The 23,787-nt window shown below is 38.7% G+C and overlaps 1 protein-coding gene across 1 annotated transcript in view; it reads left to right on the top strand.

Annotated features, from left to right (window-relative positions):
- Positions 1–23,787, top strand: part of LOC130439453 (protocadherin-15-like) — a 135,816-nt gene that overhangs the window by 31,139 nt on the left and 80,890 nt on the right. The window contains exons 7-12 of the mRNA XM_056772071.1: positions 2,425–2,544; positions 3,041–3,151; positions 4,052–4,222; positions 16,798–16,906; positions 17,416–17,528; positions 20,681–20,887. Coding sequence (XP_056628049.1) covers positions 2,425–2,544; positions 3,041–3,151; positions 4,052–4,222; positions 16,798–16,906; positions 17,416–17,528; positions 20,681–20,887 — 831 coding nt within the window. The remainder of the gene's footprint in view (positions 1–2,424; positions 2,545–3,040; positions 3,152–4,051; positions 4,223–16,797; positions 16,907–17,415; positions 17,529–20,680; positions 20,888–23,787) is intronic.

Below are 23,787 nucleotides of genomic sequence, written 5' to 3'. Positions count from 1 at the left end.
AGATTGTCGCACCGCACTGCGTCACGTCCGGTGTGGACAACATTTTTAATTACAATGGGTTCTAATTCATTCTATTGTCTCCGGTGTAGACACGGTGTAAGCAGTTCATGCGACCGGCCTCAGGAGCTGGGTTGGAGACACTTGCTCTAGAAGATTATTATTATTATATTTAGATTATAATAGAATTATTACCTGAAAGATTTAATAATAATATTTCCACATGAGGAGTAATTTTCTCGTCAGTATCAGTATTACACTGTATTTCATCTGAGCTAAAATCAGGCGTTTGTTGTTAATTGGAAGTGTAATTGGAAAGTCGGTCAGTTGAATCGTGCCAGTGTGAAGTTTTAAACACGCCGGGTAGATTTCGTAGTAAATGAATTGCACTTGTGGGCTTGGGAGCTGAAGCATTTATCTGTTAATGTTCTCAGTCTTTGACTGCCGTGTAATTACCTCAGAAATGCCGTAGTCCGCTGAATCAATCTGCCAGTCACCTTTCATCACTTATTTAACTTCATTGTGTTTTTCACAGCAGATGGGAGCTGTATTCTGACATCCCATAGCATTCCACCAGTAATACAATTCTGGCCAATTTAATAATTATAATTTTGAACCAAATGAACCAAAACAACAAGCACAAAAGGGTTCCAAAACCATCATATGTCTCCGTGTATGATTGTTCTCTGCAGTTTAAAGCTCTGTCCGTTTCTGCACTGCGGTTTATATTCGTCCCTCACGTTCAACATGTAGCGTTGGGGTGGGTATGCAGGAATCTTGTCTCGGTCTCCGGGGATCATCTCAGACTGGATTGAGTGGATGGAGAGCGTGTGGCTTTCAGCTAATTGAAAGTGCCTCCCCGGAGAGCCGTCAGGAGAGAGTTCCCTCATTAGGAGGAAGCGTCAGTGGCCTCAGAAAACGCCAGCCTGTAGTGCCCACTATCGATTTCGAGGGAAATGTGAAGCGCATGACTGACGGGCAGATGAAGGGGACTAACAGGGCTCAGTCTGTCAGTCAACAAGCGCAGAGCTGCCGACTCCGCCGAGTGCTGCAGGAGGCTGTTGAGCTTAAGAGAGACCATGAAGTAAATAATAAAGTTGAGAAATGCACTTGATGGACGCGTGAAGCGAATAGCAAGATCTTCTACTGGAAATAGTATTGTGTGTTCATAATGGGCTGAATAATTTGTGCTTAAAACAAGCAAAAAAATCTGCTAATGGGGTAAGAAAAGTAATGTTGAATTGAGTGACTAAGAAAAAGGTAAAAAGGCTGCAAGAAAATGCGTCTGTTTTTTTTTTGACATTTTTACTGGGAAACAAGAGAGAAAGACTAAGTAAGAATGTCATTTTTTGCACTGAGCTTGAGGTATTTTACTTGACCAATGGCCATGTTAACTCAAAGGACCAGTGTGAGGAGGATCTTTTGACACAAATCCAATCTAATATACATTACTATGTGTTTAAAGGATGTAAGGATATTATCGCCCAGCAAAATTGATTAAATATTATGATGGTCACATGACTGTATGACACGAGAGGTCTTCCGGGCCTAACAGAGAATGTTAGAAAAAACCATAGACGTTACCTTTGTCAAGGTCCATTTGATGCAGTTATTTTATTTAATTAAAGGGTTTTTTAGGTAATTTCTCCCATCTCATGTAAATCAGACCTCAGAGCAACAGTTATTATTAGAGGATAAAGAAAAGAGGATGATTATGGCATGTTTCCAAGTCATCAGTTGTCCTTTTAAATATTGCAATAAATATTGTCCCGTTGAATTTATTCCGAGGTATTATCTTACAGTGAGATTTTGATATGGTTGCATCCCTAATGTGTTCAGAGGTGTATAAAGACCTTACATAATAAAGCATAATAATTTATTTCTTTAGAATAAGATATTACTATCAACCTACACCGCGGGTCCCCTAACATGGAATTCATCATGTTGTTTCTACAGTAACACTAAACGGACAAACTTCTCTAGAAGCGAAAACGTCATCTTAGACGACATCTTAGACATCGACATCCATTGCTTTCCTCTAGCCATCTGTACAACTTCTCTTAACTTCTTTTCTCTTAAATACGTCTTGTCAGCATGTCAGAGAGGCAGCACAGGAACTAACGCCTGAGTTCCCAGATGCCTCGAGGTTTCTCCTCAGGTTGGAAGCCATTACTTCCTCTTTTCCCTCTCGCTTCTGAGAGCCGCACCACAGGAGGACGGCCCCACGACAGCCAGAATGAGAGAAGAAAGATAGCGTTCTGTGCCTTATCAGAGCGTCTCACAGAGGACTGATGTTTAACACCGGTCAACACGCTTCAGGCAAAAACTCCAGATGATGAAATGGCATTTGATAGGAGGAAAAAATGTCTTGCTGACACGAAAATGAGCTCGCATGTTTCATGGCACACTTGTTTTTATCTCTTCCAGTTGACACCCGTTGGAACCACCATCTTCTCAGGGTTTACGGGAAATAACGGGGCTGTTGACATTGATGATGGACCCAACGGACAGATTGAATACACCATTCAATACAACCCCAAAGACCAGGTAACCCACCCCATCCCACCGACTGTGCTGTGTGTCTCTGTGCATTCAACCATGATGAAATCATATGAGTTTAGAAAAACTCTAAGTGAAGTAAGCATATCAGGGTGCTCATGAGGTAGATTTAACCTCTCGCAAATGTGAGCCACGGTTGAAAACACATAGAGCCAATAGAGAGAACACACAAAATAGCGTTAAAGATGAATTTGACTGATAGTATTATTTATTTCATAATTGAATAGATATTGTGATAATATCTATTATTAATTCTTCTGCCACGATAATCACAAAACAGCGCTACGAGATGACTCGTCCTCTTTAAAACATGTGTACTGCACCTGTCCGGCTAAACAGGCTCATGAGGTTTTGAAAGTCCATCAGTTTTGTTCCATCAGCATTCTCTCCTCACTGAAGCAGACGGATGATGAATATCTCATGAGTGAGTGTGTGTGTGTGAGGAGCAGGAAGCTCTTCTGACCAACCTCTTCCTTCTCCACAGACCACGAACCGGACATTCGACATCCCCCTCACCCTGTCTGGCTCTGTGGTTCTGAGAGAGAGACTGAATTATGAGGATATCACACGCTACCTGGTTATCATTCAGGCCAACGTAAGTGTGTACAGCTCATATCTGAAATCTAATGATGATGTGTTTTTGCAACAGACACTTTCTTACATGTGTGTTATTTTATTATGGTTTGTAGCATACATTTATTACAGTGTTTGGGGGAAAGACAACAAGTGTGAATATAAGAAGAAATGTCAGACAGCACTTGTTTTCCATGTGATCCCTTGAGAATTGAAGGAGACTTTTTGTACCGAAATGAAGGGACAAAAACCGTTTATCCTTTGAAATAATGTGCGTTGAGGAATCAGAATAGGAACAGGAACTAAGAACTAAGCCCTAGAAAAGTGTGCATTTGTTTTGACTCGTTGCAAACCTCACTAAATTTGTATCTCATCTTTATAAATGTATTGCATGTCTTAGATGCATTTGAGTGTCCGAGTGAAATAAAAATGTACAATTCCTATTTTTTCATGAGATATTGTAGCCTTTTTTGTAAATATTTTACCAATTTCTTTTTTTTGTGCATATAATCTTCAGTTAAATCTGAAAATGTACTTCGTCCTGTAATGACTATACATCTAAAATGATGTACGTTAGATGGCTTGGGCGGAGCATCCGTTAACTCCTCCCCTTTAATTTCAAAATGCAACGGGTGTTTTTATACATCCAATCAAATTGCAGAAAAAGACGAAACCCACACCCACTATTTTTCTCATTCAAAATATCATTCCACTCGGAAATGTATCAAAAAACGATTGCAAATTCCGGTTCATGTGCACTGTAAAGTCACATAAAATTCGTATAGTCATTCGCAAAAGCACAATATGAAACATGAATATTTCTGTGTTAATGGAACCATGTCAAACCCATGGGATCGTGAGATAGATGGCCATTTCAATGGGATTCAAACTCGCGATCACTCTTGTTTGTCTTTCGCAACAGGACAGAGCGCCGAATCCAGCCAACCGGCTCACCGCCACCACCACGCTGACAGTGGATGTGTTGGATGGAGATGACATGGGTCCAATGTTCCTGCCCTGCAGTCTGGTGGACAACACCCGCGACTGCAGACCTCTCACGTACCGCGCCAGTATCCTGGAGCTCACCCATCCCGTGAGTACTGATGTCACCATGCAGCTGTTTGTATTCTGATGGGGCACCAACCTCGCATGTCTGCTCTTGAGAAACATCTCCATTTCATGACAGTTCAATGATGTTCTCTGTAACGCAGCAGTGCGTGTGTGCCCGAGCGCCTCTCATATCGTGAATACTTAAAAGGAAAATCATACAGGAGGCAAATTAAAAACGGAAGAAGCTTTCGTGAATATTTTCTCTAATGAGACTTCATGAATGGACTGAGAGTTAATCCACATGTCTGTTAGTCTCGGGTGTAGAACTGAAGCCGTCAGAAGTCACACAGCTCTGAATCATCTGTGAGATATGAAGATTTCCAGTTAATACCAGCACCAAAGAGAATTGTGAAAATAATATATAATTGTGATAATCTTAAATAATTGACCGCACCTAGCCATGTGGTGCTGGCAATACATAATTATTTACATGTGAATTTGTTCATTTGTATGTTTTCTGGACTTCCGTGCATGGATTTTTAAAAATCAGACAATATTGTAAAATCAGCTTGTTGTTTATTTTTGCCATTTCTCATGAATTTCCAAAACATGTCATTGTAGGCGCTCTTGTGTCACATGGATCAAAGTTCTCCATCGCCACAACAGATGTATGTCAACTGTAGGGCTCCCACCTGTCCTTAATGTCTTAAATTCACTTTTCATCATTTTTATTTGGCACAGTATCTTAGCGTTGTCAAACAGAACACTCAAATCAGTCATTTAGTATAATTTCATTTAGTATTATTTAGAAACTTTTTTTACAGCTTGACACCCATCACAACAAGTAACCTACTCAAAGAGGAAAGAGAATTAACTTAATGAAAATCAAGAGTCCAACTCAAGCAAACATAAATGCTTCATCAATGGTTTTGTTTGGAAAGAGAAAATATCATTGGACTCTGTCGAGACAAATCCGAGTGTAGGTACCAACGAGTCAAAGTCAAGTCCGAGACCACAGACAAATGTCTTGAGTCCGGACTCAAGTACGAGAGCACTAGTGTGATCATTCTAGGCTGGTCTCTGCAGCGTTCGATCACATCGGTGTGATTAGAATATTCAGCACTTTGAATGGCACTGAGCCAGAGATGGACTCAATCCTGTCGCATATCACAACCGTGCAGTGCTTTCAACCACATAATGTTTCATTTAGGCTGCAGACATATACAGTACACGTGCCTACAAGCACAATATACATCTAGAGTTTGTAAAATACACACTGATGTCTATGGTAATTTAACGGATGCGTTTTATTCACATCAGATACGCAGTCTCTGTGTAAGCCATTATTAAGACCGCTCTATTCTTCTTCCAGTTCACCAGGCACTTACATTTGTGTATTATGAGAGAAGTGGATGAGTTCATGTGATGTAAATCCTACAGATCTCAAACCGTGGCAGAAACTAACATACCGCTTATACTGTAGCTCAAATAGAGAATGTGAAGCTGACGTCACGCCCTATGTTGCTTGTTGCTGTGATGCCGCCATCTTGGGAGGATTATTTTGTTTTGATCTGTAGCATTATTTGTAATAAAGAATAAAATGTGCGATCAAAATAAAAAGTGCAGGACAGTATATTCATTTGGAGATAATAAATGCAGTGTTTGATTAGCTATCAAAAATTTTATTGATTGACAGCTTAAAATAATCATGGTAAAATTAATACTGTATGTTAATTTCACTATACGTTGCGATTAATAGCAGCTAATCACACGTAAAGGGTGCGATTAATCACGATTAGGAAGTTTAATCTATTGACAGCCCTAAAAAAAAACACATTCACATGCACATATTTGACAATCGGAACATCAGATATTATATGACATAGTAAACAAGTTTGTGAATATTTTGGGTAAAAATGGCTATCAGTCATACAGCTGCTGTGGCTCTGTGGTGTGTCACATGATATGCAGTCCTGCATCACCATGAAAATATAAAAATATGCAATAACCCCAGCCGGCATTTCAACGTTGATTCACCGTTGAAACAACGTCAGGTACCATGGTTGAATCAACGGTGAATTACCTTTCGATTTTGCAAAACGGATCAACGTTGATATTGTGACGTCGTTTCACCGCGGAAGAAACAACGTTGATTCACCGTTGAAATCGCGACGTCGTTTCACTCTTGCCTTTCGGGTTATGGTCTTCTGTCGACGTTGAATCACCTTTCGATTTTGCAAATTGAATCAACGTTGATATTGTAACCCTGTTTCACCGGCGTACCTGTAATTTTGCTTAAACGTCAAACACTGAGATGTAAACTATGATTTTCGGTACACATAGTGTTTTCAGCAACTCATAAAACTTGCTGTACATGATTTGCAATTGGACGGCATAAAAAAATTCTCTTTCTAACAATTAGATGTTCATTAATCTGCAGTGCAGGGATGAGATGCTTCATTTTCTAAAGAAAAAGTTTTGAACAATTACACCAAATGGAAAAATAATTTTCTTAGAATTTAAATATACATCTATATTCCACATTTACACTTTCACATAATTAATTGAAAAAAATTCTCATTCAACAACAAAGCACTTTCTTAATGTTGTGTTGTGTGCATTGACGACTGCATCTAAAGGGAAAAATTAAAACAGCCAAGATCAACAAAATTTCTATAAATTTATGGAAAAGCTTTTAAGGATGTCAAAGTTATTAGGATCACAATTGACCTTATGCACAGTAGCTTCCCTGTTTTCGATAAGCCAGCTCAGTCATTCTCGCACATTATACATCATATATGTCTGCTTCAATTCAAACATCTTGATCCAGTAATACCAATTTTCTCTTCCATTCTATTCTGTTCTATTTTTTTTTTTTGAATTACATAACATTGTTGTCCTACTGTTAGGTTGAGAACACTATTTTATTAAATCATTGTGAATTCATTAGGTTTAGTTGCCGTTTGTGCGTTGTTCCAGGAAGAGGACGTCCGCAACAGTCACACATCTGACAAGCACACATCTGAGGCAGCGTTGGTGACAAGTTGTAGTCGTTATATTTGATTATTAAATAATTAATTGATCAATCTCATCAAAACATTTTACAATCCTACTAACCATTGTCATTCATTTGATGAGGAACATAGCGTTTTGAGCAGGATTTTCAGACCCTGTCATGCTGTTGGCCATATGCCACTGCAGTAGCATATTGCAGTAACGTTACTATTATTTGCTCAGACAACTTGCAAAACAGTAAAACTAACATGAAAAAGAATCGTGATAATATTGTGAATCATATTTAACACATAAAATAAACTCGATTGGATTGTTTTCCATATCGCCCATCTCTTTCATGCTCTTTCCTTTGGCCAGTCTCGCTTCCAATCTCGCGATATTACCGTGAATGGACAGTAATGACGACGACAAACGGAAAATTTAGCTTATGTAACGTTACACTTTTTTTCCTGAAATTTTGTATCTGTGTGCACACGTATAATGTCTTATCCTTTAAAATCGAAGTAGCAACCGCAAAAGCACAAAATGTCACTGAAGCGGCACGAGTAACGTTAGGCCTCAATCGACATCTGTAAAACTAACGTTAGCCCTCCGCGACACAAATGTGGAAAAGCATTCCCTGAATATCGAATTAGTAAATTCATTCAAAAAACTGTGCATTTACAATTTTCCAAGAACTGACATAATGCGTTTAACTCATGACCTTGCGTATATTTGTGAAATCAGACTTACCTTTTTGATCCCGCGCCCTCGCAGACCACTTTCTATCGTGCTCTTCCCTTGGCCAGACCAGTCTCGCTTCAAATGACGTCCTAGATCAGAAAGACGGTCAGGATAACGGTCATATTTTCAAACATAAAATGGCGCGCGCAGTTTCATTGGCCAGTTTCATGAATGACAGACAGATTAACCAATCATAATCAAAGCAAATAAGGTTAAATAACCAATAGGAATTGTTTCAGTGTGGTAAAGCAGCGCAATCTTTTATTGCTGTTGATAATATTTATACCAGAAGGTTGAAGATAAAAATGTAAATGGATAATAAAATAATAATAATGATCTTAAAAATTTAAAAGGCAGAAATTATTTATTCTGTAAATACATTAACTGATTCAACATATGGATCTTGTAAAAAAAAGTTGATTTATAAGTGTTTTTATTACCCTTTTTCAACCATTTAGCATTTCAATCAAAATTGAAACAACAGCTGTCATTATTTCAACCATATTTCAACGTTGAAGGTTGGTAATGTACCGGTTGGTTTTCAACCATTTAGCATTAAACGTTATATCAACGTTGTTTCAACGTTGAAACAACAACTGTCATTATTTCAACCATATTTCAACGTTGAAGGTTGGTAATGTACTGGTTGGTTTTCAACCATTTAGCATTAAACGTTATATCAACGTTGTTTCAACGTTGAAACAACAACTGTCATTATTTCAACCATATTTCAACGTTGAAGGTCGGTCATGTGCCGGCTGGGACTTTAATTATTAATACACTTTTTGGTCTTTAATGGTGGTGTTGTTACTTTTTTCTTTTTTTTTACGATAATTATTATGAGTTTCAGAAAACATTATTGGGTCTAATTATATAAATAAAAACATGCACTGAAAAGTTATGTAGATGGTTGATTATTTGTCAAGCTTTTAAAAAACTGGCAATATTGAAGCGGTATAAAACACCTCTTAAAACGCTATTGGTCTTGATTATTTAAACAAAAATAGTTTTAGGATATTAGAATAAATGAAGTCAGAAGAATTATTTCCACTTTAATACATGTGTGTCATCTTTAAAAGCAAGCGTACTTGAAGACAAGAGTAATGTAGATAACTTACCCGAGTTACACAACTGTGATTCTGGTACAGTACTTGAGAACTGCAAACAGTAAGAAGATGAAATTTAATGAATGCTTTCAACACAGTTTTGTTGGAAACTAGTCCTGACCTTCAGAGCTTATTGAAGCAAACACAAAGTACTCAGATGAGACATTTAAAAAAGTGCTATGTGGTGAAATGATCATCAAAGCACAAGTGAAATGCCATCGGTGCCACCATTCAGAAGAAACGTACATGTGACCATACATTGTGTTGCTTTATCGTTTAACTGTTGCATTTTCTTTAAGTTTGCTTTTGTTGTGTTGGAATTCCAGATCCTGATTGTTTTGCAGACGTAGTTTCGTTGGAAAAAGTCTCTGGCACGTTCAGTTTCTGATCAGGTTTTAATTATTATTAAGGGGGTTAGACCACAAACCTGAGGCAAAGTTGCTTTGTGCACAACTCACGTGGGTTTTAATTACAATAAACAATGAATTTGTGAAGTGAAACTAAACATAATGTAGATGAATGAGTTTATTAAGAGACCGTTCGTGATTGGGAGATAAATTAAAATCAAGTGTAAACAAATATTTTTTTTTTTTGGGGCTTAACTTTGTCTTTCCGAAGGTTCTGAGAGTTGTGTTTAGCTCTGGAGGTCAAAGGTCACAGTTATCCACCATTACACCTGCTTGAGCAGCACTAAGCCTCCAGCATCAGCAGTGATAAAAGCTCTTTTATAAAAATGAAATCATGGCCATGGGGTATACAAGCCTAAATCAGCCTCAGATCGGCTTGATGTGTGGAGATGTTGAGTTCATTTTTGTAGGGAAACTCAGGAAAATGATGTTCGACTGAAATATTGAGCATTGTTGGGTCCCTTTGCTTGAAATGGCATTCATAACTCATTTTACCCCAGTAATGTGAAGTAATTCTGGGGGCGTTCTGTAACTTAGCATTGTGTGCTGCGTTTACAACCGCTTGCATGACAAATGGCTCATCATGTTACTCATTTGTGAGTCGCTTTAGATAAAAGCATCTGTTGGATGAATACTCGGATATGAAACAAGCCAAGAATGGGATTTTATTCATCTGGAATTGACTGGGCTGTGAGAAATGGCTGTTACACGTCAGCATTGATGCTGTGAGACCTGAATACACTGTATATGTGTATATACACTGTGTGATATTAGCTCTTATAGATAACATTTATAAACAAAAGCCATCAGGTCACACATTATAAACAGAATAGTATATTTGGAGAATGTATATTAAACAAGTGCAAAAAAATAGGTGTAATATGGCACTGAAAGTGACAAGAGGTTTGATACGGGCTCATTTCAGTTAAAAAACATTATAACATTTTTATTTATTTCCCTTAAGCAGACATTGTGTCACTTACTTAATTTGTACAGTTGCTTTTCTGAAATAAACCTGAACAAACCTCGATGACAAATGTGATTCAAACCCTTCGAAACCCTTTCTAAAAGTACAATTAAGGTTTGACGCTTTAAGACCGCATTTCCTCTTGTTTTGGTCTATTTTGCTTAAGAAAAAAGTTAATTAGTTAAAGTTAATTCAACTACACTCAAAATATGAGAAGGCAATACAAGACGACGCTGGTTTGCTGAACGTAGGGATCATGATGGGGTGTAGGAGTTTTGGAGGGTGTGAAAGTATGCCGGTGCAGATCCACTGTTTCTCCTGTAGGCAATTCTTAGAGACTGGAATCTGATATTGGCTTCAACCGGTAGAAAGTGGAGAGAGATCAAAAGGGGAGTCACATGAGCTCTTTTGGGCAGTTGGAAGACGAGACGTGCTGCTGCGTTCTGAACCAGCTGGAATGGATTGATATCCTTTGAAGGAAGACCAGCAAGCCAATGAGAGTATTGCAGTAGTCCAATCTTGAGATTCCAAGGGCCTGGACAAGGAGTTCTGCCGCATGCTCAGTGAGATAGGGTCTAACCTTTCTAATTTAAATGAGGCATATCGGAATGAGCGCGTTGTCTTTGCAATGTGATTATTGAAGGACCGCTGTTCATCAAATATGACTCTGAGGTTCCTGGTTTTTTTGAAAGAGTGTGTTGCACTGTGGGGTGTGCTGGAAACATGAGTAGTTCAGTCTTGGCAGGGTTCAGCTGGAGGTAATGCTCTTTCATTCAAGCTGAGATGTCTTCAAGACAGACTGTAATGCGAGCTGCTACAGTAGTATCGTCTGGGTGAAACGAGATTTAGATCTGGGTGTTGTCAGCATAACAGTGATACGAGAAGCCACGTGTCTGTATGATGGGTCCCAGACATGTTATTTAGATAATAAAATGCAGCAGTCCAAGCACCGATCCCTGAGGGACCCCAGTGATCATTTGGTGAGCAGTGGAAAAAGAGCCCCTCAATGAACCAGTGGAGAGGAGTGCCTGAGATTCCTAGAGATGACAGGGTTACTAGCAGGATCTGATGATTGACAGTTTCAAATGCTGCAGATATGTCTAGCGGAATCAGGAATTTATATTCCACCTTGGCTAAATTTATTTTGGCCACAATAAGAGTGTAGTGAAAGTCTAATATTCTGACAGCCCGGTACACTTTTTCTATACAAAAAATCAGAAGGTTCTTCTGCAATAGAAGAACTTTTTGGTTTCAATAAGAACCTTTAACATCAGAGGTTTCTTGAGATGATAAAAAGGTAAGAAAGAGATGGTTCTTTGAAGAACCTTGACTGAATGGTTCTTTGGGGAACCAGAAATGTTTCTTCTATGACATTGCTGTGAAGGATCGTTTAAGCATGTTTATTTTTAAGATTGTAGTCTCTAGACTTTAAATAATGCTGGAAAATCACACTGCCTTGTAAACAAAATAAATGTAACTTTTACAGCTCGGTCTGTTCATGCTCATCTGACCAGCAGAAGCTATGAATCTCTTCAGTCCGCAGATGAATCTAAGAACACGTATGAGAGGAGCCGGTCTGTGGATGGATGATGATCAGACTCATCTTCTCTTATCAGCTGTCGTTCTGTTCTGTGTCTATTATCTACACTTCACCGTCACCTCTTTATTAAGTTGTCTCTGTGCAACACGTCTGCACTCTTCTTTGTTCCTCTGACTCGTATGCTTTCTGGAGTCCATGTATTTAAGTGTATTTAATTTCACTGGTGTTCCTGTTAAAAGAAAAGCTGACATCTTCTGAATATAAAGTGAGATGAAAGAGAACAGTGTGAGAGCATCACGTGGAGTTGGCGGTATGATTGAATATGATTTTTATCATGTAACCAAGGGGTGCTATTTGCCTGGTTCAAGCCCTTGCTGATCGAGAGAACTGTATGAGCAAAAAATTAATTCTGTGAATGGCATTTTAACACTCGTCACGTCATGTATTGTGATTAACATATTTTTGGGAAGCAACTTATACGAATGAATGCGCTGTAAACAGCTTTAAAGAAATCATCAGCCAAAGGCATAAAGGCAATAATATCTCCTTTCTAATCAAGCAGTCTGTCTTCATTGGACGTTCCCGTGCAGCTACTAAAATAACTAGATATTTCTTTCATAGAAGTGTGAAATCTCAGCAGATCAGTTTTTGGAGAGGCACATCTGTTGCGCAGAAGCAGATTTTGGAAGTGTCGAGGCTTTCAGCTGCACAAACTGATGGTGTCCGACAGGTGTTTTATCGGCTCGCTGAGAGCCCGTGCACTCCTAACTCAACATGAAAGATCAAGCAGAGGCGAGCTGAAGCGCTGTGCGGGAAACAGATGCTTCAGCTCCGAAGTCAAATACCTTTGGGAAGGCAGGACGCTTTCACAGTATAAATGTCACAAAGGGAGAACTGGAAGTGCAAAAATGAATAGCTGTTTTCAGTCTCTACTGCCCATTTCAGCTCAGTCACACCGGCAATTTTCTGTCCTCTTCCACTGCGGCGTACGGGCCATTATTGAGCGCGTGCGGGCTGGTTTTGCTCTAATGGGTTATCCTCATTTCACCGCTGAGAGCGGGAAACACTGTAGGTGTTGTGATCTTGAGGCCGTTTCATAAATGAAATTAATTTGATCATCTGCTTTCAACATATGCATTTCATACACTGGACGTCCATTATCAATGTTATGATGCTGTTTTTACACATCACATTTTTATGCAGTTTCGATTTTCTGGTTTCTGCTCTGTGAACGTCTACCTTGATTAATGGAGAGAAATTCTTCTGATTGGTTGAACAAGAAATCTGATCTTTTAATTAATTTAATTCATTTTCATTTAATCCTAAAGAAAACATGTGTAGTCAGGAGTCTTGGTTGTTTATTTTACTTCAATTTTGGCTCTGATGAACACAGAGAAAGATATTTGGAAGAATGGTTATAACCGAACAGTTAAACTTTGACTGTTCCATTGACTCCCATCGTAGGAAAAATTGCTCAATGTTTTTTTGTTCTGTTGAGCACAAAAGAAGATATTTTGAAGAATGTAAGACAAGACTTCTACATTATATGTTCTTCAGTTTGCTGGTTGTTGTAGTCAGATGTGGTCTTATGTTTGGTCCATTTGTGATGTGTTTATTACTGTATGTATGATATAAATCCAAGGAATATAGGACCCGGGGAATATAGATATGCTCTTCAGTCAGTCCCAAGTTTATTCAAAGGGCATTGAAGATTATTTTTTCTCCATCAGTTGTGAGTTGGTGGGAGGTTAATGAGTCTCCTTCTTGACTAATAACTGCAGTGAAAGGTCAGGTTCAGTCATACTGCTCATACTCAGCCGTCCGTGATAAAGAAATCGAGTACACTCTTTTTCATGACTTTCCATCTCTGACAAGACATCTGGTTATCTCTGTCCAAATCACACTTCATATAACTGTTCAATAAACATCAAATCTCAATTTCCGATGTGTTACTAAGCAGTTTTTTGTTCATTGTGTACAGTTTGAGTGATATTAGTTTTTAAAGAGATAGTTCACCCAAAAATAAAAGTTTACCCTCCCTCGATTCTTTTTAAACCTGGTGACTTTCTTCCCCAAAACACAAAAGAAGATATTTTGAAGACTGTTGTGAACTGGCCTCCATTCACTTGCAATGTACATACAATAGAAGTGATGTTCAGGTTACCAACTTTCTACAAAATATCTTCTTTCTTGTTCTGCGGAGTAAATGAGGACAGAATATTCAGTTTTGGGTGAACTAACGCTTTTAAGTCCCCGTGAACAGGAAGATGCGATTGTTTTCACTTCCGTATTTTGACGCATTTCAATGGAATTTCTAACGAGAGAAATAGTGGGGCGTGGCTTTCGTTTTTCTCTGCGATTTGGTTGGATGTAATAACGCTGCCATTGGATTTTGATATGGAACTGGCAGCAGACTGACAGGTGAAGGGGAGGAGTTAAGGGATGCTCCGCCCAAGCCGTCTTACTTGCGTCATTTAAGATGGATGGTCATTATAGGACAGAAGTGCATTTTCAGATTTTAACTATATTATGAGGGCACATACATTTTAAAAAGAGAATGACCCACACTGATAAACTATTTACAATAAAAGCTGCAATATTTCATGAAATAAAATAGGCATTGACATTTTTAATTTCAATGAGACTTTAAGTACACAGATCTGTTTTTGCATCAGCAACAATTCACGTAGTGCATCTGAGGAGTCAAGGAGACGTTAGTATCCAAACACACTGGACAATTCAGATGTGGTAATAAAGTCTAGTTTCTTTTTTCAAGGTCGCACTGAAATGAGTAGTGAGCTACTTTAGTTAATAATGACACGCGTAAGTAATATCATCAAACACATTAAGTAAAACAAGTCATTTCCCCATGAGTAATATCTCTCGTGACTGTACAAATGTAGCATCTGTGTGGATAATGGATGACTGGAGGTGTATTATGGGTAATGTTCGCAGTGAAGAGGCCGCGAGTCAGTGATTTACGGCCGTCACAGGCATTATAATTACAGGGGCTGGGAATTACAGGGCAACCGTGAGAAATAAATCTTCACCCTGCTGCTCATTTCTGCTACTGCTTATTAACTCTCGCAGGAATACACGCGCTCGTCCGTGTGTGTCCAGGTTCTTCTGTGTTCTTATGCAGCAGAAGTGAGACGGGCCGAGATGTTGAAATGAGGAGGGTGATATTTCTCTTCCTGCAGCTGCTTGGCATTTGTGATGTGCAGGTTTATTTGGAGTTTATTTATAGCACGTCGTGATTTGCACTGATGCCTTCTCCTCTTCGCGTCAACTTCTGCTAAGAAACGCATCACGGTGACACACATTTTAATGTTTGGAAATCATGATTTAATCTTGTTTATGTAACGCCATTATTTATTCTAATAATCTTAGTAAAGTAAAAGATTGTTAATGGATAATACTCCGTCCTCTTTTAAACACATCATTCTTCATTTATTAATTGTCTGTCTGTCAAAGCATCATCCCGCCCAAATGGTCTCGTGGGACCGTGGTCCTAAAGATGTATGGATCTGGGCTGACTTCCGGGTTCACCCCCGTCACCGGCTGTAACTGAGGTGTCTTGAATTAAAGATGAGCTTATTTACTGACTGCTGATGTTCTGTCTGAGACAGGGAGAGATTTACTTCCCCCTCGGGCTCAGGAGACGTGTTCGACGCGTCTCCAAAGCTCATAAACGGCAGAGAGGAAAGGCAGCCTTGATTCTCGCAGACAGACGTGCAGCGGTGGGCGGGAACGTGGATGGCGGTGTTGACATGCGATGCTTGTGTTGTTTCACGGCTCTCACCTCGCCATCTGCTTTCTTCAGAGCCCAGGCCTTGGCTACACGTGTTGAGCTGATGTGACGCAGCGCAGACGCCTTTGTTTCACTGACTTAAAACTATCACAAAACAAATTCACATTAAGCTTGTGTTTGTCTTCACAGTGAGATTACTGTTTTTTCTATGATTTAACAGTTTTGCATTATTAATGAATCAATAAGAAAGGATTTCAGAGGCATACGTTTACATTTATTTGACTTATTTAAAGTGACTCAGAAATTAAATATTTTTGAACATTTTGTCAAAGATTCATACAACCACCAAACTGAATAATGGCCGCGTCATTTGTTTTCAAATGTTACATTTTTAAGTTTGTCAAACCCACTGACAGATTGTTGTTCTTGTCTTAAAGTTGCAATCCGTAACATCTTGGGTAAAAAAAAGTTGCATGCAATTGTATGTTTCAAACAGAGATGACATTAGGTAAAGATCACAGCCTTTCATTTTTTTTATTTTGTTAAATTTACAATTTACCTTTTTTCTTTGACTTAAGTGACGACAGACGGTAAAGGAAAGGTTAGGCGGAAAGCCCTAATATGGAGATGGACTGGGTGTGTTTTATGCAAATGACTAAACTTGTGCACGCTCATTTAAAATACTCCAAATTTACTAACATTAGGAAGAGGTAAAGAAACAAGTTCATGGGCGTATGTACTTGTTGTGAATCAGGCAAAACGTTTTCGTGAGAAGTTCAAATGTGCGTGTGAATACGAAAAATCTACACAATTATAAGTGAATGAGACCCATTGATTAACACAGTATAAACAACCAAATGAATGCCAACAAAAGCAAAACAGTAATGGCATAATTCATTTAAACTGCCTTGCCGTCTGGGAACTCATGTATAAACTCCATGGATGGAATTCTCTTTTGAGATGTTCTGGGTTTTGGTACTAATTTTTATGTAAAACTTTTTGCAACCAATAGAATAGCTCAAAATATCTTGTGTCTTTTTTGTACCGATTCAAAATTAAAAAACAATACCATTGAACTAATATAAGCCGATGTGTGTTTCTGCATGCAGAGTCGTGTGAACCCGGTCAATGTGACGCCGCCCATCCAAGCAGTGGATCAGGACAGAAACATTCAGCCTCCATCAGACCGCCCGGGTATCCTCTACTCCATCCTCATCGGTAGGTGTCCCGCAGGCTCTCCGTTGTCTATATTCAGTCTCTGTTGGCACTCAGGGCCCTGCCGGTGCTTTTCCAGGGGAAGCCGAGCAGAGTTCAAATGCATTTGTGCTTCAGGCGAGGTGCGGCCACCCGCCGGGCTCCGAGATGAAGCCAGGAAGAAGAGCAGCGGGCTCAGGACACCCTGCTGATGCCGGGGAACTCAAGCGTGCCCCTGGAATGGTTAAACCTCCAGTATGGGATACGTTAGAACATCGGCTTTGACAGCGACCTCATGCTTTTAACTGTGGACAGAAGACTCAATATTATGTGTGGCTATTATTAGAGAGAGAGAGCGAGAGAGAGTGCATTAGTGCTTTTACTTTACCTTTCTGTTTGAAGTATAGCTTTGAAAATGAATATGCTACTGAACGTGTCACTAAATCACGATGCCCCTGTGAGTTATTATTTCCAATACACTTGAATGGGAGTCATTTATCTTGTCGCTTCTCGCTCTCATCTCGTGTTTTCAGGGAAACCTGCGTCATATGCGGACTACTTCTCATTGAATGGGACCACGGCCGAGCTTCTCCTCCTGCGGCCCATCAGCAGAGAACAACAGCAGCGTTTTGATCTGGTCATCAAGGTAATAATAACCAAGATGGAATCATTTGAGAATGCTTGCGGAGCTGGGCTGATGTATTTAGCAAACAGGTTGTTATTATTTTATTTCAATTATAGTTCATTTTCATTTCATGCGTCGTGGAGGAATAACACAGAACAGTTTGTGTATGTGTGGAATGTTATATATGATACTATAGAAGTGAGATAGAAGGGTCTGTAACACTTACAATTTGCTCTGGTATCCTTTCCTTCGTTCCGCTGAAGGCGTTAGCATTAGCCGTTACGCTTTTTTGTCTAAAGGTGCAGGCTAGTTGCTTTGAGTCAAGTCAGCCTCACCAGTGTGTGTCACGTTCTTAAACAACACACCTGGAAACAACATCATGTTTATTTCGGTGTCAATGAACATTCATCACGATCAGCTAATTGTGATTTCTTAAAAGTATGCAAGGCTCATGGTGTAAACTCATTGCATAGACAGTTCCAGACCATAAACATGAAACGACATGAAACGATATGTGATTGGTTGCTTGCCCTTTCAGTCAAAATGGCCTTTTGGGCGGGCATTAAGCGGGCAAGGTTTCAAGACCTTCAGTATGAATCTGCTGCATGCCTTTTAATCATAAGTAATGCAGAAATAATGTTTTCACAGGTGCTAGTTTTAAAGAGTAACCAAATTTGCAAAAGTTTTTTTTTTTTACTTTTTCTTATTTTCTTATTATTTACCTAATTTTTTTTGCAGTTTTATCGCAAACTGTTAATTATGCGGCTGCAAAATGAAGCATTTTTGGCGGCAGAAATCACAAAAAATCTCTGCAAAATCCTGTGGGGATTGATGGAGAACGCTGACGTTCCTTTAAAGCATCCAGAGATGATGGGATTATATAATGACAACCTTTAAATAACTTTTTTCTTACATTAACAAAACATTTTAGAATTTCCACATTCAGAATTGTTGTGTTGGATATAAACACTGTATAATTTACCAGCTGACCAGCTGATCATTGATTCTGATGAGATTACAGTACTGTCAGTCTGTCTGTCAAGTTCTGTTTCCGGCTGAAAACCCAAACTCAGCCTTCATCTCTCTCCAAACATCTCTTATACGTCAGATGTTAGTGAACTTCTACACCTGTGGTCACTCTACAGGAGGGAATGTGAAGGAAACTGACGACATATTTACACAAAAATAAATCGATTTGGGGAAACTCTATGGAATGGATTCAAACATTGTGCTGAGTGTTTTTTGGTAGCATATGGTTTGATATATTTTGTGTGCATTATGGCATTTGTGGAATGTTAAACGTGTTTTAAGTGTGTTCGGGGGCCACTGCAGATATAACTGTCAGCCAAGTGAATCATGAGAAGTCACAGCGCAAAACTGTCAAATTGAGCCTGAAGCGTTAACAACAGAAACTGTTAAATGACAGAGACAAGTGTTTCCTCAGTGACTGTTGTAAATGTGTGTCTGGGCAACCCAGTCTCATGGCAGAACGTGGGATTTACACAAAATTCAGAATCTATTTATTTGTGTATATTGACACAAATATTCCCATTTTTTAATGTCACTCGGCACAACTTTCTTTTTGTGTCACTCAGCACGACTTTCAATCAAAAGACTGAGTCTGTATTTACATTTATATATTTATAACCTGATATGCATTGTCCTGTGATGTACCTTGCCTTGATTCCTGTTGGATTTTCCTGTTGCCCTGTTTTGCCCCCTCGTGGGATGTTTTGTTTTGTCATTTACGTTGTTCAGTTTGTTTTTTCCCCCAACGTGGGTTCTTTGTTTTTGTAATTAAAGTTTGAGTTTTTTGGTATCGCTGCCTGCTCAGGGATTCCCTCTCTCTTGGACGGTCTCGACATTTATACATATGAAAGATTCAGCATATTAAAATACTTTGTGCTGACTGACACGAAAGAAGGAGGAAATTTGTGTCAGTAAACTGAAATTAATAGATAACAGTTTGTGACAATGTGAGACTGTGTTGGTCTGGGCGTGAGTGACATCATCTGGAACTTCATTTATCTTTTTAATAAATCCTCACTGTGAGACAGGATATTCCAGACCACCAGAATTTGTGAAATCTAAAAGTAAAGCCTGTGAGGATTCTGTTTAGGCATGAGAGGTAATCAACACGATATAAATAAATGTTATATTTCTTGTTTATTGAGTGAAGAGTTTGTTCATAACAGGTGCTTCTATTAATTAGTGTTTACATGTCTGTCAAGACTTATGCTGGGTTCACACAAAATGTGAACAATTGCGTTCCACGCTCTTTAATACTCGTGAGAAAAGTTTGTTGTGTATCCAAAGCGACATAGGTCATTTACATAAGACATTACAGAGTAAATTACATACAAAGTCAAAGCAAAGACGCAAATGAGCGTCAATCTCATCTTCTGCGCAAACAATTCAAAAATATTTGTCACTTAATTTTTTGGGGTGTAAACCCAGCATTATTCTTCCAATAGTAATGCGAGTTGACAAATATTTACAACTTGTCTTTGCATTGACTTTGTATGTACTGTATTTATTTGCGCAAATCACTTAATTTGTGTTTGGTGTGAACCCAGCATTACTGACTTATGGTAAAACCTTGAGAATGTAAATGTGATTAAATGAGCTGATGCTGTTGATGTTTGTGAAGCTGGCCGATCTGCTTAAACTAACATCAGAGATGTTTTGGAAGCACTACAGTGTGTACTTTCAGAGGAAAGTATTTAACACCAAAAGTAATGACACACTTCAGCTTTAAATGGGGCCGCGAACCATGCGATTTTAAAATTCGCAAATCAATTCATGACATTTTCATCAAGAGACCTCTGTTCAGCAAATGATTTCACTTTTGTATAGCCGAAAGTGTTTTTAAATAATGTCACCGGTAAAGGAGGTATTTGTGAATATAATAATCACATCGCTGAATTTTCAGCCGTGTGAAGCTCTTGAATGTGCAGCAGGTGTGCAATGAGGGACGTTTGGGAATGACCTGAATTAATCAGCTCTGCTCTTTATTTCATTTGAAAGGGCAAGTCTGCAGATAGTGTTAAGCCCTGGTGAATCATCTGTTGTTATTCTTGTGTATGAGCAACAGCCGTAATCCATGAAAGCAGTGGATTCACACTTGGTGTTGTGTGGGTCCGTCATCCATTGCGTTGTGTGATTTTCCGTAGGCAGAGCAAGATAACGGACATCCTCTGCCGGCGTTCGCCAATCTCCACATCGAGGTGCTTGATGAGAACAATCAGGCGCCGTATTTCCAGGTAGCCACTTATCAGGGCTTCATCTCTGAATCAGCTCCGCCGGGCACGACGATCTCCAGCAGTGCCAATCTCTCCAGCCCTCTCGCCATCATCGCTCTGGACAACGACATCGAGGAGGTGAGCGGTTCAAGTGTCCCGTGAGACGTGTGTGCGTATGGAAATGTTCCTGTGAAGCTCCTGCTCTGTGAAGCGTTCAGAGAACCAAATTAAATAGCAGACGGCATCACAGATACAGTCTCAGGACTGTTGAGGAGGAGCTTTATGAGCGTTCAGTGTAATTATGTCTGCATCATTGACTTTAAACGCGCGATACGTACTTCATAGATTAATTCATCTGAAATTCACTCAATTTTGGTAGCTTAACGCCATCATTAAAGCGCCAAAATGCACATACAGTACATTAGACTAACCTAAAGTAATAAAAGAACAATATTTTATTTGATAAACATATCGTCACACATTTATTACTGTAAATTATTGGGATTACTTTAAAGATGGATGTCTGTGCTTTTTGGAGCTTTAACATGATCTCTATATGGACATGACAGATATTTTTGTAAAAAAAAGATTTATATGATGTTTTCCATTTTGGTGAAGTTCTCCTTTTAAGAATCAGTAAAATTAAGATCCTCATGTTATGTTCTCGCCTTCATGTCATTCCAAAATAATTTATTCTCATGCTATGAAGACATGATGATGTATAAAGAACAACTATAGAATGAAAAATAATACATAAGCGTTTATTCTTAAAACAGATAAATGCGTTAGAAAGTTCATGAGAGTTGACCTCATTGGTGTCTGTAGAATACTATATGACGTGTGTGTTTGTGTCTCATGTGAAGCTGAAAGCTGGAGATGTGGCTGTAGGTATAAATGAATGCAGTGTGATGTCTCGTCTCTTTCTCTCAGTTTGTCTGATGTTTTGCATGATTTCTACTCTCTGGCATCTTCATTGATTGCCGTTTGTATTTTAAACTGACTGACAATGAATCTAATGTATGAAAAAATCAGAGCAAAGAGGCTATAGAGGTGCAAAATGAACTATGTCGCAATTTAAATCTGTCCTTTCTGTGCCACAAACAGTATTTGCAAATAATAATTCGGACAGTTGTCTCTGTTCTGAGTCATAACAGAAAATTCCTACGTTTATAAGAACTTTATATAGTCCTGTTTTTAGATTTGTCCTGTTGTTTTAACATGAAGCAAAAACACACAGCTGTATTTATATTAGCTAAAGATTTTTCAACGCTGGAAAAAGATATCCCCTTTTGTTAGGTTATGTAAGCAAGTGCATTAGCAAATGTTAATTCATTGTACAGTATTATCAACAAAAAGTCATGAAGATGCTCATCAGAATGTCATAATAAGAAAACTGCTCAAGGTTGAATTGTCATCACATCGCAGGTGTTTGTCATCAACACAGTTCAAAACAGCATCTGAAACCAAAAAAAACTGAACATTCAATGATTGATTGTAAAAATTGCTTATCTTGGGAGGTGCAAATAATTACAGTATGAACTATTTTATTTCACGTTTCTCTTTTAGGAGGTTTGCAATTTGCTCAAACAAAATGTAGGTCATGTGCTTATACCAGCAATAAATGTGAAATTGATGTCAACATTACAAGACGCAAATTTATCATAATGATGTTGATGATTGGAGAATCACAGAGAAGACAGCTGAGATCTTCAGTGATAGATGAAATCATCTTCATAATGTTTCTATGGTCATTACCTAAAAGTTTCAGCCTAGTGCAGATGAAATGATTGTTAGATCATTAGAAACTTTATTTGACCAAATAAATTATTTTGAGTTGTGAAAGGATTTTGACTTTTTGGAAGACTGTAACTCCTGTAGAAGAACACCAAGAATTATAACTATAACTATAGAGAATGTGAAGCTGACGTCACGCCCTATGTTGCATGTTTCAGTGGCTCCGCCATCTTGGGAGGATCAAACTCCACTGCTATTATTGTTTTGATCTGAAGCGTTACATGTTTTGCTTGATATATGGTGAAATCGATAGTGAAGAACCATGGGCTATTCATGAACGACTGTGCGTAATGCTATTGCAGTTTTTAACACAGCAAGATCAATCTACCATAGTTATATTTCCTAATCAAGCAAGACAAACAAAACACTGCATTGAGCACACTAGCAGCTGTCCTCCCAAGATGGCGCAACATTCAACACGGAGCGACGTTGATTAACTAGCTCTATAATGATAACTACTTTAATATATCCACGCCAGTGGATGCTTAAGCCTTAAGGATAGTTCCCTTTTATACAAACAGTACACCTGACAGAAATTTCGACATCGGGATAGTACGCACAACGCCAGAATTTTGTTAACTAGCGTCCAAAGTACACACAGATCAAGCATGCGCATTCCATTTCTTTCAGTAATTAGTTAAACCACCAGGTAACAATGGTGTCCTGGGAGCATCGATTCAAGGTAGTAGAACAAAAACCTGACAACTGTAGGCCGGAAGAGGCAATGCAATTTGATGTAACACGCATGCGTCAACACCCATGTGTACGCGTATGATTTGAAGGAAGTATACTTTGCAAGGCTGTGCGTTGGGCTGGAAAAAAAAAGAAGTATTCCACGGACATAGCATTATTTATTCCATGCATGTTAATTTTTTTAAAGGGATTGTTCATAAATAATAAAAAATCTGTCATTTACTCACTCTCAAACTGTTCCATATCTGTAAAAAATTCTTTGTTCTGTAAAACACAAAGAAAGATATTCGGATCAATGTCAGTAACCAAACAGATCTCACCCCCATTGACTCCCATAGAATTTATTTTCAATACTTTTTATCAGAACAAAGATATGTATGTAGGTTTGGAACAATCTGACAGTGAGTAAATGATGACAGAAGTTTCATTTTGCTGAGCTATCCCTTTAATTGTGTGAGCACTTTCCTTTAGAATCAGTTTTGATAGTCTGTTTGTCTTTTATTGTCCATCTGCTGAAGAAAATCACACTGTATCGTAACATCATTATAGTG

The sequence above is a fragment of the Triplophysa dalaica genome, chromosome 17 (genome assembly GCF_015846415.1).
Source record: "Triplophysa dalaica isolate WHDGS20190420 chromosome 17, ASM1584641v1, whole genome shotgun sequence".
NCBI classification, from domain to species: domain Eukaryota; kingdom Metazoa; phylum Chordata; class Actinopteri; order Cypriniformes; family Nemacheilidae; genus Triplophysa; species Triplophysa dalaica.
This window is presented reverse-complemented; position numbering and strand designations above follow the sequence as displayed.